General features: G+C 35.8%; 3 protein-coding genes across 6 annotated transcripts; 2 read left to right on the forward strand and 1 right to left on the reverse strand.

Moving 5' to 3' along the window:
* Positions 1–9,084: 9,084 nt before the first annotated feature.
* Positions 9,085–13,694, forward strand: LOC133834751 (methyl-CpG-binding domain-containing protein 13). Of its 3 annotated transcripts, none has more exons than XM_062264464.1 (5): positions 9,085–9,350; positions 9,874–10,008; positions 10,495–10,635; positions 11,754–11,910; positions 12,282–13,694. In XM_062264464.1, the coding sequence occupies exons 1-5, from the start codon at positions 9,270–9,272 to the stop codon at positions 13,424–13,426; spliced, it is 1,659 nt and encodes a 552-aa protein (XP_062120448.1). In that variant the 5' UTR covers positions 9,085–9,269; the 3' UTR covers positions 13,427–13,694. The 3 variants fall into 3 exon arrangements, with proteins under 3 accessions (XP_062120448.1, XP_062120449.1, XP_062120450.1); XM_062264465.1 differs by having other exon boundaries at positions 9,087–9,350; positions 9,915–10,008; XM_062264466.1 differs by lacking the exon at positions 9,874–10,008 and having other exon boundaries at positions 9,089–9,350.
* Positions 13,695–13,795: 101 nt separating this feature from the next.
* LOC133834753 (uncharacterized) lies at positions 13,796–14,744 on the forward strand. Its single transcript, XM_062264469.1, has 3 exons — positions 13,796–14,066; positions 14,141–14,318; positions 14,406–14,744. Exons 1-3 carry the CDS (start codon positions 13,917–13,919, stop codon positions 14,462–14,464), a joined length of 387 nt encoding a protein of 128 aa, XP_062120453.1. The 5' UTR covers positions 13,796–13,916; the 3' UTR covers positions 14,465–14,744.
* Positions 14,745–14,753: 9 nt separating this feature from the next.
* On the reverse strand, positions 14,754–18,149 carry LOC133834752 (uncharacterized). 2 transcript variants are annotated; one of them, XM_062264467.1, is made up of 8 exons: positions 18,132–18,149; positions 17,606–17,734; positions 16,768–16,971; positions 16,470–16,610; positions 15,755–15,863; positions 15,553–15,614; positions 15,197–15,300; positions 14,754–15,023 (listed from the first exon to the last, which is right to left on the reverse strand). In XM_062264467.1, exons 3-8 carry the CDS (start codon positions 16,858–16,860, stop codon positions 14,915–14,917), a joined length of 618 nt encoding a protein of 205 aa, XP_062120451.1. In that variant the 5' UTR covers positions 16,861–16,971; positions 17,606–17,734; positions 18,132–18,149; the 3' UTR covers positions 14,754–14,914. The 2 variants fall into 2 exon arrangements, with proteins under 2 accessions (XP_062120451.1, XP_062120452.1); XM_062264468.1 differs by lacking the exon at positions 18,132–18,149 and having other exon boundaries at positions 16,768–16,947; positions 17,606–17,738.
* Between the last annotated feature and the right edge of the window lie 594 nt (positions 18,150–18,743).

The following is an 18,743-nucleotide window of genomic DNA, read 5'->3' on the forward strand; positions in this document are numbered from 1 at the left end:
ATATGTGTTTATATGTATATATCATTGTTTATCGAAGTGACAGGTACAAAAGGAGACGAATGTGCATAGTCTCAATTTGTTGTACCTCATGCATGTTTGTGTTTGATAATTAATGGTTGTTATTATATTTAAATGTTATCAAGGCCAAGTCATATGTAATATATGTATCCCATCAATATGACGTTATGTATGATTTATTTGACTGTTTTATGAGATACACAACATTATGGTGATTTGATTATATTGTCCAAGTGGGAGAATGTTATAATTTTATGTGGACTAATATAATCTCAAACGTTATTCCATAATAACAACCGTTAATTTTAGTGCCTAATATTGTCGATAACCATAATGGGATGGTTAACACTTGTTAATTATATTAGAGGCATATGGTGGCACCCCAATAACTATAAGCTGGCCCATTAAGCTTTAGTTCACCACTACTATGTTCACTAGGCTCGTTAGGCCTAAGAGCCTAATAATATCCCTTAGGATATTAATGGTGGATATGTAGAATATAATATAGGGTCAGTGATATTTAGAAAATAGAGAAGGGGGTTGCTCTCCATTGGCTTTCTATAGAAACTATTACACTTGATCTTGTGTGTGTTTTTGTAACGCCCTGGATAACCAAGACTGTTACAGTGTGTGTTTATAAGTGTGCAAGACTTGCTAATCAAGTCGTTTAGTTAAAAAATGTGACCCTAGAACCATAATCAAGTTAGGGTTAAAAGATTTTGGTCATAAATAGATAAATTTTCATTTAAATAAACATTCGGTACATCGGATCCCAAAAACAGGGTTTAAATGACAATTTACAAAATTTCAAATGTCACGTACAATCACAAGCCAATCTAATGGTAAAATATGCATTTTTAGGTTTTCTTATCCCTGTACTATCCCTCGGCCGTGGCGGATGAGCAACTGACTATGTACATCCCGCCCCCAGAGCTCTCCAACTCAGGATTGGTCCACCTTACCCTTGCCTTTACCTACACCACGTAGCACCCGTGAGCCAAGGCCCAGCAAGAAAACCATAAAGCATAGCATAAACAATACAGACAATAAAATGATCCATAAACATAGTTAACCAATTATTCAGCATGTCATAACGGTCATCTAATCAGAGAGGACAATCAATTTATTTAGAAGTCATTCATCCAGTATTTAACAAGCTATAAGCAACAGATTAGCAATCGTAAACATATCAAAACTCATCATACAATACTCAGGGTCGACGCCCTTAGACCGCACCCTCTATTTAACCCACTGACTCCGGCTCGCTTAGGCCGAGCTTAGTGATTCTTTAGCTAACCTCAGCTCTAAGTGGCCGAGCTGCGTCCTGTGCGCAAATATCAGTTACGACACTCTTAGGCCGTTTATTTCATGCTCACATGGTATATCATAATCATACAACATTTGTAGTCAAATATAGGGAACCTTAGTCCCAACATAGCCACACAAACAGGTGCAATTTTCTTACCTCAGATCCGGGTGCTTTGCTTAATAAGAATGACCCTCGAGCATGATCCCGTTCCGAGCCCTAGCGTACACCTAGTCACAATCCATAAATGGTACTTCCATGAGTTTAAATTCCAAAGAACAATCCCGGGACCAATCTCGCGCTCTCGGGACCTCTAATTCCACCAAACGAGGTGGTGAAATCGTCCCCCGAGCCCCTGAGCAAAAACCCAAAAAAGTACCCAAAAATAAAGTTTTGAAAGCTGAGTAGCGCTACAGTGCTACCTATTGGGCGCTATAGCGCTAGAGTCAGAGACTCTAGCCCCCAAAATCACAGCCTAGCGCTCCCAACCTAGCGCTACAATGCTGATACTAGAGTTTCGAAATTCTAGGTTTTCTCTTCGAATTTCCCCGAGCCAAAGCTCCAAAAATCCATCCCTTAAAACCTCTAAACCCAAAATTAACCACAGAAATACACTCTACTCATTAAAGGCAACAAAACCTAACCAAGTTTTTCCCAAAAACTCCATCAAATCCCCAAAACCCATACTCAAGCTCTCAAAATTCAACCTAAACTACTCAGCAAAACACAGAGCTTAAAGCAAGGTTCTTACCTCAAATTGCGGCCCAACTTCCCAGCAGAAACCTCACACCAACTCAGCTACAAATCACCACTTGAATACTCATAACTCTACTTAACAAACCCAATAAAATTTCAAAGTTGAAAACCACAATCCTTACCTCAATTATGACTGAGTTCCTCCCTGTTTTCCAGCTCCAACTCTAGCTTGATTCTTCTCCAATTCCTTCAAAGATCACCAGCCCCGGAGACTAGCCTAGGCCCCTTTTGATTCTTAGCTTCAAATTCCCTCAAGGGAGAGTGAGATAGAGAGGAGAACGTGAGAGATGAGAGGGGGTGAGCTAAGAGAGTTTTGTTTTTCTTTCTTTCCTTGAATAATTCTACTATTTTCTGTTATATTCTAAAAAAAGTCTAATTATATCCTCTAATAGCCAAAAGACCCATTTGCCCCTCCAAATACTAATTAAACCTTTAATTACTCTAAGGGTAAAGTGGTCATCCTCCCCAATTCCCGCTAATTTCTCAAATGTTCCCATTATTTATCAGATAATCCTGTCATCCAATTAATTTTCAATTACTTAACCAATGTCTAATAATCCTCGATTTATTTTCTAAATTCCCAAAAAAATACCCCTAGGCTCCCCTAAGCCGGGTATAAATCCCCACAGTGACTAATTCGCCAATCCACTCACTAGGACCGTCTCGAGTCAAATAATCCAAACATATCCACATAATAATGGTCTCACACTTATATCACATATATTCACATATATATTCAAATATACTCATAACAGGTCAAAATTACAAAAATGCCATTCTAATAAGAAACGGGTCCACATGCATATTTAATACTCATTACACATGCATTTCACGTATCCATATAATCATATAATCATACATGCCACATAATCATGCATTTAATAATTAAATCACACATAAACCAATTATGTCCTCCCGACACGCTAATCAAGACCCTTAAGCCTTATTAGTGATTTTGGATCGTTACAGTTTTTGTGTGATTTTTGCAGATTGTGAAGGTGGGAAATGGCTCATGAAGGGATGAACAATGTAACGCCCTACTACCTTAGAGCCATTACTAAGTGAGTTTAAAATGTGCAATTAACTCACTAAACGAGGTTCTAGAACAAAAGTGTGACTAAACTAAAACCAAAGTCATAATCTTTAAAAATAATCTCATTTCATTGAAAATTATAAAATTTTAACGTTTGGGATCCCAAAATACCGTTTAGAAATATTTACAACTCAAAATACAATCACAGTCGACTAAACTACAAAATCCAGTTTTATACATTCATCTCCCAAAAATGCCCCTGACCGTGGCAGTCAGGCTGACCAAACATGTACACGCCACTTAATGCTCGCCATAATAATGATTGGGTGACTCTCTCCTTGCCCTTACCTGCACCACAGAGCACCCGTGAGCCGAAGCCTAGCAAGAAAACTCATAAACAGATAACATATGCAAGTCAAGTACTTAATAATCAAACAGACCATCAATAGGCTAAACACATACGGCCATGTCGTCCCAGATGCTTTACCATGCTCTGGATATGTGGTCTTTACCGTGAGGATATCTCGGGTATCCAAAAGGGTCTCACCCTGGCAACTCGCACTCCGCGTGCTAAACGCTGCTCTCGGCCCTGGCCCCTTGCCGCACTCGGCCTTACACTCCACGTGCCTATCGCCGTTCCCGACCCTTTGCTGTTCCCGGCCCCTTGGCCGCTCAATCAATTTAACTCATATAGCATAACGCGATAAACACTCAAACATATAACATTGCAATCAAGGGCTACGCCCGACATATAATCAACTAGGGCCGTGCCCTGCAACAAACACTATGGGGCCTTGCCCTGCTCTATAGGTGCAACAATTTTCTTACTTGTATCCCGACCTTTCTATGCACCGAAATCACGAGCACGGTCCTCTATCCCGAGCTTCTCCGGAAACCTAGTCACAACACATATAAAACACTCTTTAATACTAACCAACCCAAAACCATTTCCCGGGACCAATCCCGTACTCTTAGGACCTTCAATTTCCCAAAACAAAGTAGCGAAAACATCCCCCGAGCCCCCTGGGCAAAAACCCTAAAATAGAAATTTCCCCCTGCCCAAAATGGCCTAGTGCCGCGGCGCCCAGAATGAACCGCCCCCTGCTGCAGCCTAGCGCTGCAGCGCAAAAGAACAGGGTCGCGGCGCCCCTTCGCGAACCCAGAAATCTGGGTTTTCCCCGAGCCAAAACACTCCCAATTCAACCCCAATGCATACCTAAACCCCAAAATCAATCCAAAACCTCAAATAAACCATCTAACAACCTATAAACACCAACAACAAGCATAAACACATAATCACTCCCATAATTCACACTTTGGTTTCAAATTTCAGAAGTTTAAACCAGTAAGCCAGAAACTTAAACCAAAGCTATTAAAACTTAAACCATGCTTCAAATTTCTTAAACCACAACAGAAACAAACCTCAAAATTGCATAGAATCCTTACCTCAAGTGGAGAATTTAACCTTAAGCTTCCTTAATTCCAGCTTCGAGCTAAACCCTCTGGTTTCTCAAACTGAATTCTCAAACAAACCAGCCACAAACCATCTTTCAATTTCCAACCTAAATTCTATAAGAACTTGCAAAAACACAGAAATTTCAGAGATGAAACTTACCTCTGACCAATCCTGATTTCTGTATGGCTTCAATTGCCTTAAACCACCTTGATTCTTCTCCTAAATCTCAAAATTCCCAACTCCCTTCCTTTCTTCCTTTATGCCCTTAGTTCTCCTTTACTTTCAGCAAAAACTGAATTGCCTAAGTGAAAAAAACGTGAATGATCTTTCCCTCAGCTGAAGTTATCTAAATCCCTGCCAAAAGACCATTTTGCCCTTCCATCTAATTCCCCTTCTAACTAAACCTCAATGACATCCTAGACATTTCACATTCCTTACAAATCTACCATTTTCTTCACCTAAAATAGTTATACCTAATGGTTACAAATGGTCACTCAAGTTACTAAAATACCATTAACCATTAATTCTCAAACTCAATTGATAAGATTCCCAAAATACCCCTAGGCTCCTCCTGAGCCGAGTATTTAATCTCGTTGTGACTTTCTAGCTAAACGGTTTCCTCGGACCGTCTCGGAACGTGCATCACAAATATATTAACATTATATCACATAAACCACATATATTACATTTCTGCCCTCAACGAGCTAAAATTACAAATTCGCCCCCAACAATCAAACGGGACCCACATGCATATTTATTCCACCTAAACATGCATTCTAACCACATATTCATTAAATTCACATAGATTAACACAGTATAACAATTATTGCCCTACAGACACACTAATCAAGGCTCCAAGCCTTATTAGCAAATTTGGGTCGCTACAAACAATATGGGAGGTATGTACTTATTATTTTCTAATTAATGCCCTAAATAAAATGTGTTATTGGATTGATTGTGAGCATCTATTGATTGTGTATAATCAACTTTGTGCATTGATGATGCTCATATTGTGTTTACAAACTAACATTATGGCTTTGTCTTCTTACTTCTTTACTAAAAAAAATATATATATTGGGCATGTTTGAACTAATGATGGAAATTAATAATTTTATGGACAAAATAGTGTTCTCCGAACTATGATCTTAATAGAGTTTTGTTGCCAAAACTATAAAAGCCATTAAAAATGTGCCCTTATTGTATTACAATTATTTTTAAAAATAGTTTGTTGATATAGTACTGATGTGACACTAATGTTGTTCGATTTGAGAGCTTAGGCAGAAAGTACATTCATAAATAAATAGTGATATAATGATAAATTATGAGAATATATATGTATGTATTCTTAGAGCTAATATTTGTATGTTTAACATTAATAAATTCAATTTCAGCTAGTTTCAGTTAATTAAATAAATCCTCATATTACAACTATGCACGCAGTCTATGATCGCATTAGCAAACTCTTCAAAAAAAATGAACAAAATGCAATAGCAGGGACCACATTTTCAATAGTCTCAATACTTTGGGGGAGATTTTTATCATGGAAAAAAGTTTGGGGGCAAAACCCAATAAATGCTATGGTTTGGGAAAAAAATGCTATTTGTCTTAATTTTATTATGTCCTTTTGTCATGTATATCGCTAGCATACTAGAAAGATAATCCAACTATTAAATTAGTTCACTGAGCATATATTTTTTTCTATTATTTTCAACGCTATTATATATATATATATTTTAAAAAAATAAAATAAAATTTGACCTTCGAACATATGAAATTTGTTAAAAATATGTTGGCCAGGCATATTTGTGTCAACATTAATACCTTGAATTATGATGTTGCTTGATCAAGATTCACATATAAAATGGTATTTGATGTCATGCTTGATATAAGTCCATTAAAAGGATAATGTTTCTCTTTCATTAATTGCTTTTGTTTATTCCCTCTTGATGATAACAATAGAGAAAAACCAATCTTGGTTTACTCACTCGGACCTGGTGACAAATCAGTGAACTAGTCAAATCTCTCATACTCAAAAAACGACAATTTATTTTCTCCATAACGTCAATTCCATAAAAACTATTATTGCATTGCACAATACCAAACCCTTAAAAAAAACAAGAGATAGATTGTTTATTGAAGCAGCCTGCTTGCTGACACAATCAGATTGGCCAAACTAAATATAATTTCTAATTAGGAAAACCCCACATATAATATTGTTACCAACTATGAGTCTCAATTTTCCTTTTTATCAGTTTCATCAAGCAATGTATTTTGGCATGTATCATATTGTCTTCATAGAAACATTTTATACTCTACTCTACTCTATGCTTAACATAATTATTACAAATGGCATAAAACCCTTCAAAACTTGAGATTTTGAGGTTCAAAGGAGATCTCATCAAAAACTTGGTCAAGCTAAAGCTAATGCATACCTTGAAAGCATTGCATAACGTACGTACACTAACACTATCTTCAGTGCATTATTAATTATGTCAACACTGTTTAATGTAGCTAGTTTTATTTATTATCTTGAAACCGAAACCCACTTCATCAAAAGTCAACTTTGGCATTGAGAAAAAAATAAAATAAAATAAAATATTGTTTCTTTGTGAAATTTTCTACGTGATATTAATTCAGTTTAGCCTTAAGCCTAAGCAGTAAGCATATGGCCACTCTTATTAATAGCCTTTTCAACTCATTAGCAAAACTGCATAGGATAGAGCCCTGTTTAGTAGTGAGTTATTCCTCTGCTTAAGCCCTCTTTTTCTTTTTTCTTTTCTTCCGAGTTCATCAATCTTGGGGTTATATTAGATCATGATAGTTCAAAAAATCATGATGTTACTCCTTGTTTTTTCTATTTTATTACAGGGATTTTCTTGTGATTGTCGAAGTTTATTATTAAGTACTGAAGATTATGAAAGAGAAGAAAAGACTGGAAATAATAAGGAGCAACACTCTTTTATGGTGTCAGCAATTGTTGGGAGCAGAAAGACTAAGATGAACCCTCTTCATGTTCATGCTGTCTCACACCGAGAAGTGCCTACTGGGTCAAACCCTCTTCACAATTAGTTTGTTTTATATATTATTTTAGGAATTATTATAATAAACTTCTCGATTATTCTGTATCTTCTTTTTTGCTTTATGGAAAATATACTTAAATATGTATATATATAGATATTTTCTTTTCAAGTGTGTACCGAACGAAGAATTAAAGAGGTTTCTGATACATATGTAGTTTACAGTTTTCAGACACAGCAAAGTCAATTTTAGTATTTAGTAGCTGTACTTTTGAATGTTTTTCAAGAAAGAAAGAAACATGATTCGTGATCATCAATCTGTACAAGTTTTAGTAAGTCAACATTATTAATGTACTAAGATAGATTTGAATTAAGTATAATCCATTTTTATACATATACATGTATATTTTTTGGAGGCTGCATAGAGCAAATTAACGATTACTTTAGTCAAGTTAGTAGTATGGCTTTAATTTTGGGAAAAAAAAGCAAAACTAACGTTAACATTTCTTATTTTATTGAATTTAGATTACAGATAATCTAAATCTGTGTTGTTTGAAAAAACAGAATTAAAAAAAGTAAAGTAGTAATCTTTTACAATATATTATATTATATTTATAAAAAAAATACTAAGGTTGGTGACAGGTGCTTCACTTGAGGAAGACATGTGCCTCACAACTCGATAGTAATCTTTTAAAAGGTATAGAAGAGAGATGGTGCTCACTGCTCACTGCCCATATCTATACTTAAAGTGAAAGGTATTTAGAATTTTAAAATTAAAGATTAATACTAATTAAATGAATGTTAGCATGTATTTTGCATGCTAATTTATATGATAAATTCAATAATTCATTTTGTAAATCCATGATAGATTTAAAAATCAAACGTGTCATAACTCTTTACATTTTTTTTAATTGCCAAATTTTAATGAGTTCAAAAGCAGACCAAACATTATCCTTCCGAATGTCAGTGGTTTTAAAATTAATTTAATAGTAAATTTGGAGGGTTTTATCAAAAAAAAAAAAAATTAGAGGGAGAAGCCACGTGAGTAATAGATGTGAAAGTAAGAGGGTACTTTGGGAATAAATTTTCTAGTGCAGACAACAGTACGAGCGTATCCAAAGATAATACCAACCAGCCAGAGTCCAGACCAGTAGTTCTGTCACGCCATACTCCGGTTTCGTCACGTCACACCCTTTTTGCCACGTGGTGGCTGGCATTGGCTGTATGGTATTACCTTGTGGTGCACCCGCTGCTACCACAGTGGAATCAACGTCACGACTCACGAGAAAGATAATTTTCCTCTTAAATAATAGAAAACCGAATCTTCACTCAATTTGCTCTGCATTAATCCTCAAATTTATAATTAAATCATTTATGCTACCAAAATTTAATTTGTCTGTGTAAAAAATTAAAGCTGCAAAAACTTTTCCAATTTATTTTATGAACAATTAAATAATATAATAATAAATAGTTTTTTTTTAGGAAACAAGTGGCATCTGAGTTTGAAATAAAATGCACAAAGAAAGGAGTTTTGACACGATACGAACAACACACGCAGCGAGTGGGACAACACGTGGGTCTCAGGAGACTTTTTTGTCCTAACACTAACACATAATCCCTTTTGACTCACAAGAAGAAGAAGAACCAAAGACATTTCTGCAATTTTGGCCGGAAAACTCAGCTATGGCGGAGTCAAAATCTGACTGCCTCCCGCCGGGTTGGACAGTTAAGGTAAAAGTCAGAGATAATGGAAGAAAAGACAAGGTAAACATGTCCAGTCTTTTACCCTTTTTTTTGTTTTTGTTTTTTTAACTACGCTGAATTTTTACTTTTACTGTTTCCTTTTCAAAAATGTCTTTGGGATCTTTAGCTTATAAGTTTAGTTATGGAAGTTAGAACTTCTTGTTTTTGATTCTGAGCTCTCTTTCTCTCTGTTTTTAAATATTTTTTTTTTTATTGTAATTGCAAAAAAGATATGGGGGTGCTTTGGGTTTGAAGTAGTTAGTTTGTATTGACTGAATGGTTTAATTTTTGTAGTTCCTCTTAGGTATTTAAGTGCATGCATTTGCATGGAGGTTAATATTAACATTAATGAAGTTTTGAGTTGTGTTAGATTAAGTAGGGTTGAGTTGAGTCTGCATGCAACTTAAATATTTGATTTCCATTCCATTGATACTAATCTATTATAACTAATAAAAAGATCTATTAGGACTGTGAGGGATCCAAAAGGAAGAAGTAAAAAACTACTTAGTTCGTATATTTATGAACAAGCATATGCTTATTGCAGTATTACTTTGCTCCCTCAAATGGACCTACAATTAATTCTAGGGTAGAGGTATTACGCTATCTGGGCACTCCACTAAACAACCATCACCAACCAAAAAAGAAGAATAAAGCAACTTCCCAGCAAGCTGAAAAAGTTGTATGTTGACTTAAACTTTTCTCTGTTTTTTTTTTTCTTTCTGTTTTGTTTAGATGATAGTTGAATCCGAGTTCGAGTGGTTGGATGTGGGAGTGTGTGACGTGTGAGTAATGTGAGATTCCTATTATGGTGTTCTTGTATAGTTTTCCCCTCCCATAAAGAGGAACGATGATTAAATTTTGTATTTTTTTCAGTACTGGAGTTAGATTACAATTCATAGTGTTCGTAAAGTTTAGGTTGTAGTAGCAAAGGGATTACCACCTGGGTGGATCAAAGAGATCCGGGTCATATAAAGTGTTAATTATACAATTAGAAATGACCTGCTATCTATCCTTTGGTGTTTAATTTTATTTCAATGCCTGAGTGCACCTATCATTTTTTCACGGATTTTCTTGGTTAAGACTGTTATTTCTGCTCATTTTGTTTTTAATTGCTTATTAATTTGAGTATTTGCGTGCTCTTAAAATGTCATTTGATTTTTTTCAGCACTACACTGATCCTGTTAGCAAAAATGTTTTCCGCTCCATGAAGGCTGTAATTCGGCATGTTGAAACTGAGGAACTAGAAATGGTTGCACATAACACAAAAGGCAGTACAGAAAAAGAGTTGGAAGACAATAAAACCTTTGTAAGTGTTCATTCTTGGCTTGCCTGCTTATAAGGTTTAAGTCATTAATAATTTTCCAGTTCACAATTTGAAAATTTGAAGCTAAAAAGTTTAGGCTGCTTTTGATTGAAATTAGGAATTTACTTATAAAATATAATAGCTGAACAATCATAAGTAGGTTACAACTTACAAGTACAAAACCTGCCCTTTAGCAGCACCAGAATATCCGGTCACTTTGATTACCCTGCCTATGGATATTTTTATCAAGATTTCTCTTTAGTGAATTTGGCTAAGTGAGCATGTATCAGAAATTTGCTCAAAATAATACAAGAAGGTAGTTCAAACTAAAGTTATGAACTTATGCTCGCGTTTGCACTAGATATGACAAATTGTTTCCTTGATCTGTTCCACCTCCTTTACAATTATTTGGTCACTTCTGCTTGGTTCCATTGTTAAGAAACATGAGTATGTGATTTTGATCAGCTGCTGTGATCTTCACCAAGGTTTCTTCTGGACTCTCTCAAACTGGTGTTAATTAGGTCAGAAGTGATTACTCACTATGATATGAACCCAGGTGATATTTCTCACCATCTGTTGGAGAAAATAAAATGAACAAAATGGATCGTAGCCATAAGACTCATATGTAGTCTAAATTAATAACCATTTAGAACTGCTACAAAGTGTTCATTATATATGTTCTTTGAATCTTTGCGATTATGTTGTATCTATTGTCCCTTCTGTCCATAGGCTTGACAGGATCAGACAGATTATATAGATTCTGAATTATGTAAAACTCTGAAGTCTCTGTAACTCCGTTGTTACTGTATAACAAAGTTGACTTAAATTTAAAGTAAAAGCGAAATTTCATTCTAAATTCTGACTGTTTCAAATTTATCAACCTCTCATCTGCTTTTGCACAAAAGTAGACAAGTAAAATTAAAACTGAAACATAAACTTACACATGTTTTCCATACTAAAACATAATTTTGTAATAGATCACATGGTTCCTCCTGTAATTTATATAAATTGCTCCCGAGTAGTAGTTATAAGTTTTACAGTTTGATTATGATTGTTTTCCTTTGTACCATGCATGCAGTCTCAGGTGAAATATTTTTAATGTCTTCTTTTATTTCTTTAAGTCAACCAGTGTGATCAAGAAACAGCAATCAGCAGTCAGCAGAGCAAGGAGACATATTAATTTTAGTCAGAGCTTGGACATGAATGATATAGAGCAGGAAGAACAACAACACTTTTCAACTCAACTCTTGGCCCCCTCTGAGCATGCTTCTGAGAAATGTACGGTTCTTACTTATCTCTCAAAAGCATCGCTCATCGTAGCCCTTGCCTCTTGTTTTTCAGTTCTCATTTTTGTTTTCTCAAATTATCTTGGAAATGAGATTTTTTCCTCTTTCTTTTTTACTTTCACTTTGTATCTGCAGTACGATGTTCCTGTAAATGAGTTTATGAGAACATTTTCTAGCCAAAAACCATAGTAATGGGATCCCCTGAAAATAAGCAGAGACACCTTTCCTTTATTGTCAGGGAATCAGAAGATGCAGTTTCCAAATTACAATAATGTTCAATCTGACAGTTCATTATTCTTTTCCCTGCCCGCATACATATTGGTTTAGGTCTCATGTTCTATATGAAATAAAAAATTGCTGCAGGTCAGACGGGCATAGCATTGAGCAACTCAGATCCGCAAGAAGCCCAAGTGTCAGAGCCAAAAGGAGGAGAAGGTGATTCTCCTAAAAGCACATTTGTTTTACTTCCTGCAGATAATGCAGTCATGCCAGCTAAGAAATTTCTTGAAGTTCAGTTGGTAAGCCCTGAAAGTGCAAAGGCCGAACCTGGTCTATGCAAATCCAAGAAAAAGAAAGTACCTGAGTTGCCACGACGTGCTTCAAAAAGACTAGCTGGACTTGAAGTTGACCCAGTGCCAGAACTGAAGCCAAGAACTCGAGCACGTCGAGTTGTCGTTGAACAGTCATGTGATGAAGTAGCTGGTACAGATAAAGGTTCTTCCCATGGTAATGGGGTTACTGATGCTTCCAAAACTGCAGAATCGGAAGAGCCGGTTGGAAATGTGAAAGCAATTACTAACTGCGAGAAGAATCGAGGGTTTCATGTTCTTTCCTTGGTGAGTCAAAATCCTCCATGTGAGCAGCAGAGAAATGTTGAAACTAGTGATACAAAACTAGGAGTCTCTCTCGAGTTGCCTTTTAATGAATTATTGACAGATCCATGCATTGCATTTGCAATAAAAACTCTTACCGGAATAAACTTTGGCTGTTCCGAGAGCTCAGAAGTTCTGCCTGGGTCCATAAGTAGTAGTGAGCATTCTTCGGCCAACTTGGCCTCAGAAATCTTTAAAGTAGAAATAGATAATAAGGTTGGCAGAAAAGAAGAATGCTCTCAGGATTTCCCTTCTGGAAACATGTCCAGTCTTGAAGAACTTTCAGAACCTGAAACTAGGGCTGATGAGAAGTTAGTATCTCCTATTGATCTGCCTTGTGAGTCTTGGCAAGATCCATGCATTGAATTTGCGATAAAAACTCTGACTAATGACATTCCAGTGGACTATGATCCGAATATCCAACAGTACTTTCAGCAGCAACTAAGTTCAGCAAGACCAGGAGGAAGTGATCACGACACCAGCTTGACTAGTGTTTCAATAGATACATTTCGCCAAACTGAATATTCTTGTCAGCAATTTCACAATGTTGTCGAGAAACCTGGGCTCGCACTCATGCACAACAGACAAAGTTCCTGCCGATCTGCTCGAAACCAGAGCGGAAAGGAAAGACAATGATATGTGACATAAACATAAGGCAATTCTCCTGAACTGACTTGAAAAATTTGTAAAAAAGATAGAACTACAAGTAGTACTACTGAGTTTGTTAGTTTTAACTTTCCCAGTTTTTGTCAGTTTTTTCTGTTGTAACCATGTAGATCTCTGATCTGAACTGGTTACGTCTTGACACGCTTCTAGGCAGTGTATAAGTTTAACTGTAGGCTTTAGTATCCTTGGTGTAAACTGTAAACTAAGCTTAGTTTATTTTGCAAGTATGTTTTGATGATTTTTGTTTGTTTTTTTTTCTTCTGCACATACAAAGACATAAACGTATACGTCGTTTGATGGAAGTTATGAAATGACATATATATCGTTTAAAACTCCTAGACACAAAGTGACCCTAGTAGGGTAAAATGGTAAATGAACACATAAAAAGGGCGGGAAAATACGAGTCCATAACTATAGTCATTATAAATAAGGGTAAGGGTTTCACATTTTGTAGAGAAAAATGGAGATAAAGATAAAGTGCAGTTGCGGAGGAGAGAAGTGTGAAGAGTGGGCAATCGTAGAAGTGCAAGGCCATGTTGAAGTTCAACCTCATTTCCAACTTCCCATCCATAACCTCCCAATCGGCCAACTGTGCCGCCCTTGTTCTCAGGTCAGTATTATTATTATTATTATTATTAGCTATTTCTTGAATTAAACTATCGATTTGTATATATATATATTTAGGAAGTGTATACATTTACTGTTGGGTACCATGAATTGACGGGAACTAAAGTGGCGTTGAAGAAGCCATTGTTGGTGCTCAAGAAAGTGAAGCAATCGTCGGGTAATGTAGCTTTGGAGGTGATTGGACTCATTCGCCAACGGATTTTGTTCAAGACCAGACCTAAAGCCCTCATTTCCAGTAAGTTCCGTTTTGCCTTCATTATTTCACCAAATTCAAATTTAGGCCCATTCCCTTTATGGCTACTAAACAATTATTTTATCTCAGAACCACAACCAACTATGAAGGAAAGAGCCAGGGCTGCAGAGGCTAAGCTGCCAAACTAAATAGCTTCAAGGAAAATACATCAAAGTAGAATCATTTCTAGAACTGGTGTTGGTCTCAAGAACAACAATAGAACTACAGACCCAAAAGAGTCTTGTCCTATTTTAAAAGCTTTGTTGCTTTTTTTTCTTCTTTCTAATCTTCTTTTTCTGGGTCACTATAAAAACATGATCTTTTGTGAGTGGTGTGATGATATGAACATGAACATCCCATCTGATTATGAATATCTTTCTGATTTTGTGTATTGTTGCTATATTTTAAGCAAAAAGGGTTTCGGGCTCAGATACCATGTGTAATAAGAAGTAACTATGAATTTCACCATAGAGTAAAACGTAGTTCCATGATGAGAATGTAAACAAAAATTGACCGTGCTTTAATCAGAAACAAATCAAATTAAGACCATGATTTATTTACACTCAAGTTACAGAGCTGCATATGGGTATACTGTTGTTTTAGGCAGAAGCAGGGCCTGTTGCACCTGTACGAGCTCTCAACATTTCGGTTCTCTTGCTCCTTGCCATGGCCTCCACCAACCATTCTACACCTTCTTTAATCCCCAGCCTGCAATCAATGTTTATAATGTGAGTAGATTTCATCTTGTACAATTCAAATGTTAAGAACACGAGAAACTAGATCCGAGTCTCGGTGAGACTTGGATAAAGATGATCTTCATTCAAAAATCATTAGTATATGTCACATTGAGAAAGATTAAGTGTTGATGAATTTTTGATTACCCGTCGTATGATGAAACAGCCTCAAACATGTAAACCCTTTCATCCAACTTCTTTAGGTCTAAATACCGAGCAAGTTCCTCAGAGGATACAGATTCAGCAAGATCCTGCATTTTGAATGATTTGCCATAAAGTAACTGTTTTAACATGAAACAAAACATTTCATACACATCTAAATGATTAAAATAACAAGTACAAAAACGGTAGCAAATTCTCTGTTCCTTAAATATTTTACATGTTACATCCTCAAAATGCTAAAAATTATGATGCAGTTGCAGTTGAAGCTCAAAATGCCAAAACTTATGATAAATTTGCAGTTAAAGCTTCAAATGTCAAAAGGTGGCATCAATTGGACTCACCTGCTTGTTTGCCAAAATTAACAAAGGAGCTCCTTGCAAATCCTCATGCCGCAACACTTTTTCTGTTTTAACAATTTAAATGGTATTTATCAGTATCTTATTCTAATATGTAAAACTTTTATCCGTGCACTTCTATAGAAAGAAAGCAGAGACAGTAAACCAACTCCATAATTGATAAAACCTAGCAATTGATAAAACCTACCCAGAGCAGATTTTGAATCTTCAAAGCGTGACGGACATGCAGCATCAATTACAAAGATAACAGCATGTGCCTCTTCATAATACTTCTCCCAGATTGAGCGAAGACCAGGCTGTTTTTAGAAACCAAATCAAACAAAATTGAATTAATAATAATGAACTACCATGCAAATACGGGTAAAAATCATTTTTTGATTCAGTTCATCTATTCCATAACCGGAACAGATTTCTTCTTCCAAATAATTTTACGAATCAATTTTTTTTATATGTGAAGTAAATAGGTCAAACATGACTTTCTAGGCGGGGCTTAGGGGTTCAACCACAAACAAGATCATATGCAACTTGACTTCATCAATAATTTGTAAGGATTATTGCTGTCTTTTATAAGTTTTAGCTCAAATTTCTTATACACTTCCATACAACTAAAGCACCTAACTTAATGTTCTAGTAGCCAGCTTTTTTCATTTTTCCTATTCTTGGTAGATCGTTTTAAAAAAAGAAAAAGCAGTTAGCTACTGTGGATAGACAGATAATCTCCCATTGTTTAGACATGGGGTTTAAGGTTAGCAGTTAAAATTAGACATTACGAAAAATTTCCTAGTCATAAGGAACTCCAAAAATTCCACTAAGTAGCAACATCTTAAACGTTCAAAATGTTGTCAGCTAGCAGCAAAACATCCAAAAAATTGCTGTAATTTCCATTGACAAGTTTTACATACCTGGCCTCCCAGATCCCAGAAAACAAGTTTTGTGCTTGAGACTTCTATACGTCCAATGTTGAGTCCCACAGTTGGAACAATTCGATCTGGAGGTAGGCCTTCCAGATTCGAGTGCACTGACTTCAACTTCTCTAGTAAAGTCTATCAAATAAGCAACAGAAGATAGAATTGGTGTTTGTCAAAGGAAAGATGGACTATAATCAATAATAGGCAAGACTGATGTATGTGAAAGGTCAATGAAGAAGAAGAGAAAATCATTTATATAGCAAATTTCAATAAGGAGTGGAAGATGCATTACAGTCTTCCCAGCCTTGTCGATTCCAAGAATAAGGACATGAAACTCTGTCTTACTGAACATATACTTCCACAGTCCATAAAACAATGAAAACATCTCTTGTCTATTTTAATCTTCCTTAGTATTTGTTCCTTTCCAACCTTCAAGTCGAAAAGGAGGACTTCACAACATCTCACTCAATCTCTGTCAAGCTCAAAATTTCAAAATCTGAGAAGGCAGAATGCAATGCTCATCATTATTGGCTTGGAAGAGTATGAGTTAAAAAAGATTTTAAGAAATATCTACATGAAAATACAATTTCACATAACTCTATCTCCATTTTCAATTCAATATAATTCTCAACGTCAGAATAAAGCAGTGAAAAATTGTCAAATCGAAACACCACTCAAGTCTCAACTCGATACTTCTATCAATAGTCACCAAAACAATGAAAACTTCTTTCTAAAGATTGAACCAAAGCCTCAGTATCTCAAACCTGTGAACACTCAATTCAAATTAGACCAAAAATAAGATCCCACACAACCTGAGACCAAATAATTCATTAGCCAACGATATCATTGGATCAAACAACATAATTAAAACGGAGATAATTGGGATATCTCCAAGTAATAGCATGGATATAAGTTGACCCAGAAAACAACATAATATAAAAAAGAAAAATGAGAGACACCCAATATTTTTCAGCACTTTAAATCATACCCCATATGGGGAAATGACCCAGATCAAGGAAAAAAGAAATTACATGGTTCATATCCATAAATATTTTCAATCAGACTAATGTTGAGTCGTTGCAAAGATGAGAACACAAAATAAGTAAGTAGATTAAAATTAAGATTCGTACTTAAGAGGAGGAAGAGGTGGTGCTAATGGGGCCGGCCGGCACACTGGAGCTTCTTAAGCATCGAAACTCTCTCTCTCTCTCTCTCTCAGATCGTTATTCTTCTCCACTCTAAGATCGTTCCTCAAATTTCTGTCACGACAATTCCCATATTACCCTTGGTGCAATTTTCAGATCCACGATAGGGTTGTCCTACACTATTAATGTCGTTTATAACTAAAACGACATGTCGCTTTGTAAGTCTATTACGTATGCGGGGGTTAATTGCACTATCGACACTTACTGTGTGTGCATTGATCATTATGTCATTAATATTTTTAAGTTTAGTAGCTATTGTTTTTTTTTCTTCATAACTATGCATTTTTTAATAAGGTTTTACATATGGATTTTTTTCTAAAATGAATTAAAACATGGAAATAGGAAACTAAGATTTTAAATCAGGAAATGAATTCAAGAGAAAGGATTCATTGGACCAAAACTTGCCAAGAACAAGGATGGACATCTCATCAAGAGGGTGATGAAGTTTTACCGCGCCGATGAAGTCCATTAGCAGCAACTAAATCAATCTCTGCTGGCACAAGTTCGTAATCGGAGTTTGAGTAGTGGTTGGATTTGAGGGAGGCGGCAGAGAGAATCGAAGAGTTGAGGGAGGGATAATCCAAATTTATGTGGTATGGAAAATACTAGAAAGTAATGGACGTTCCAAAGTAATCCAATTATGATACAAAAGAAGATTACTGTCGTTTAGCTAATATAATTGTTTTTATTTGGGAAATTTCAGTTTCTATCCATCACAGGGCTTCAAATTAAAAAAAAATCCCTTAGAGTATTCATATTTTGTTTTAGTGCTATTCTTTCCCTTATTTCAATAAATACTTATCTCATTATTTTTGCACCCAAACTCTTCATATTCTCTCTTCTGAACTTCTCCCTATCTCTCTCTGTCTCTATTGATTTTCTATGAAAATGACAGCCACAACACCACCATCACCACGCACCCACATCCCTCTCTCTTTCTCTGAAAATGGTAGCCATATACTTCCTCTCTCTCTACTCTTCTGAATCTCATCTCTCTTTCTCTTAACTTCTCCATGGAAGCTACACAAAAAGAAACCCATAATAGTTTTGAATGATTTAGAGC

Source organism: Humulus lupulus, chromosome 5 (genome assembly GCF_963169125.1).
Source record: "Humulus lupulus chromosome 5, drHumLupu1.1, whole genome shotgun sequence".
Classification (NCBI taxonomy): domain Eukaryota; kingdom Viridiplantae; phylum Streptophyta; class Magnoliopsida; order Rosales; family Cannabaceae; genus Humulus; species Humulus lupulus.

Excerpts from the sequence above, each read along its gene's own strand:
- LOC133834752 (XM_062264467.1), bottom strand. The coding sequence starts at position 16,860 with ATGTTTTCATTGTTTTATGGACTGTGGAAGTATATGTTCAGTAAGACA. Across the intron at positions 16,611-16,767 it reads TCGACAAGGCTGGGAAGACT|ACTTTACTAGAGAAGTTGAA; the intron begins GTAATGCATCTT and ends CTTATTTGATAG. Across the intron at positions 15,615-15,754 it reads AGATTCAAAATCTGCTCTGG|AAAAAGTGTTGCGGCATGAG; the intron begins GTAGGTTTTATC and ends TTGTTAAAACAG.
- LOC133834753 (XM_062264469.1), top strand. The coding sequence starts at position 13,917 with ATGGAGATAAAGATAAAGTGCAGTTGCGGAGGAGAGAAGTGTGAAGAG. Across the intron at positions 14,067-14,140 it reads TGTGCCGCCCTTGTTCTCAG|GAAGTGTATACATTTACTGT; the intron begins GTCAGTATTATT and ends ATATATATTTAG. Across the intron at positions 14,319-14,405 it reads ACCTAAAGCCCTCATTTCCA|AACCACAACCAACTATGAAG; the intron begins GTAAGTTCCGTT and ends ATTTTATCTCAG.
- LOC133834751 (XM_062264464.1), top strand. The coding sequence starts at position 9,270 with ATGGCGGAGTCAAAATCTGACTGCCTCCCGCCGGGTTGGACAGTTAAG. Across the intron at positions 10,009-10,494 it reads CCCAGCAAGCTGAAAAAGTT|CACTACACTGATCCTGTTAG; the intron begins GTATGTTGACTT and ends GATTTTTTTCAG. Across the intron at positions 10,636-11,753 it reads TGGAAGACAATAAAACCTTT|TCAACCAGTGTGATCAAGAA; the intron begins GTAAGTGTTCAT and ends TATTTCTTTAAG.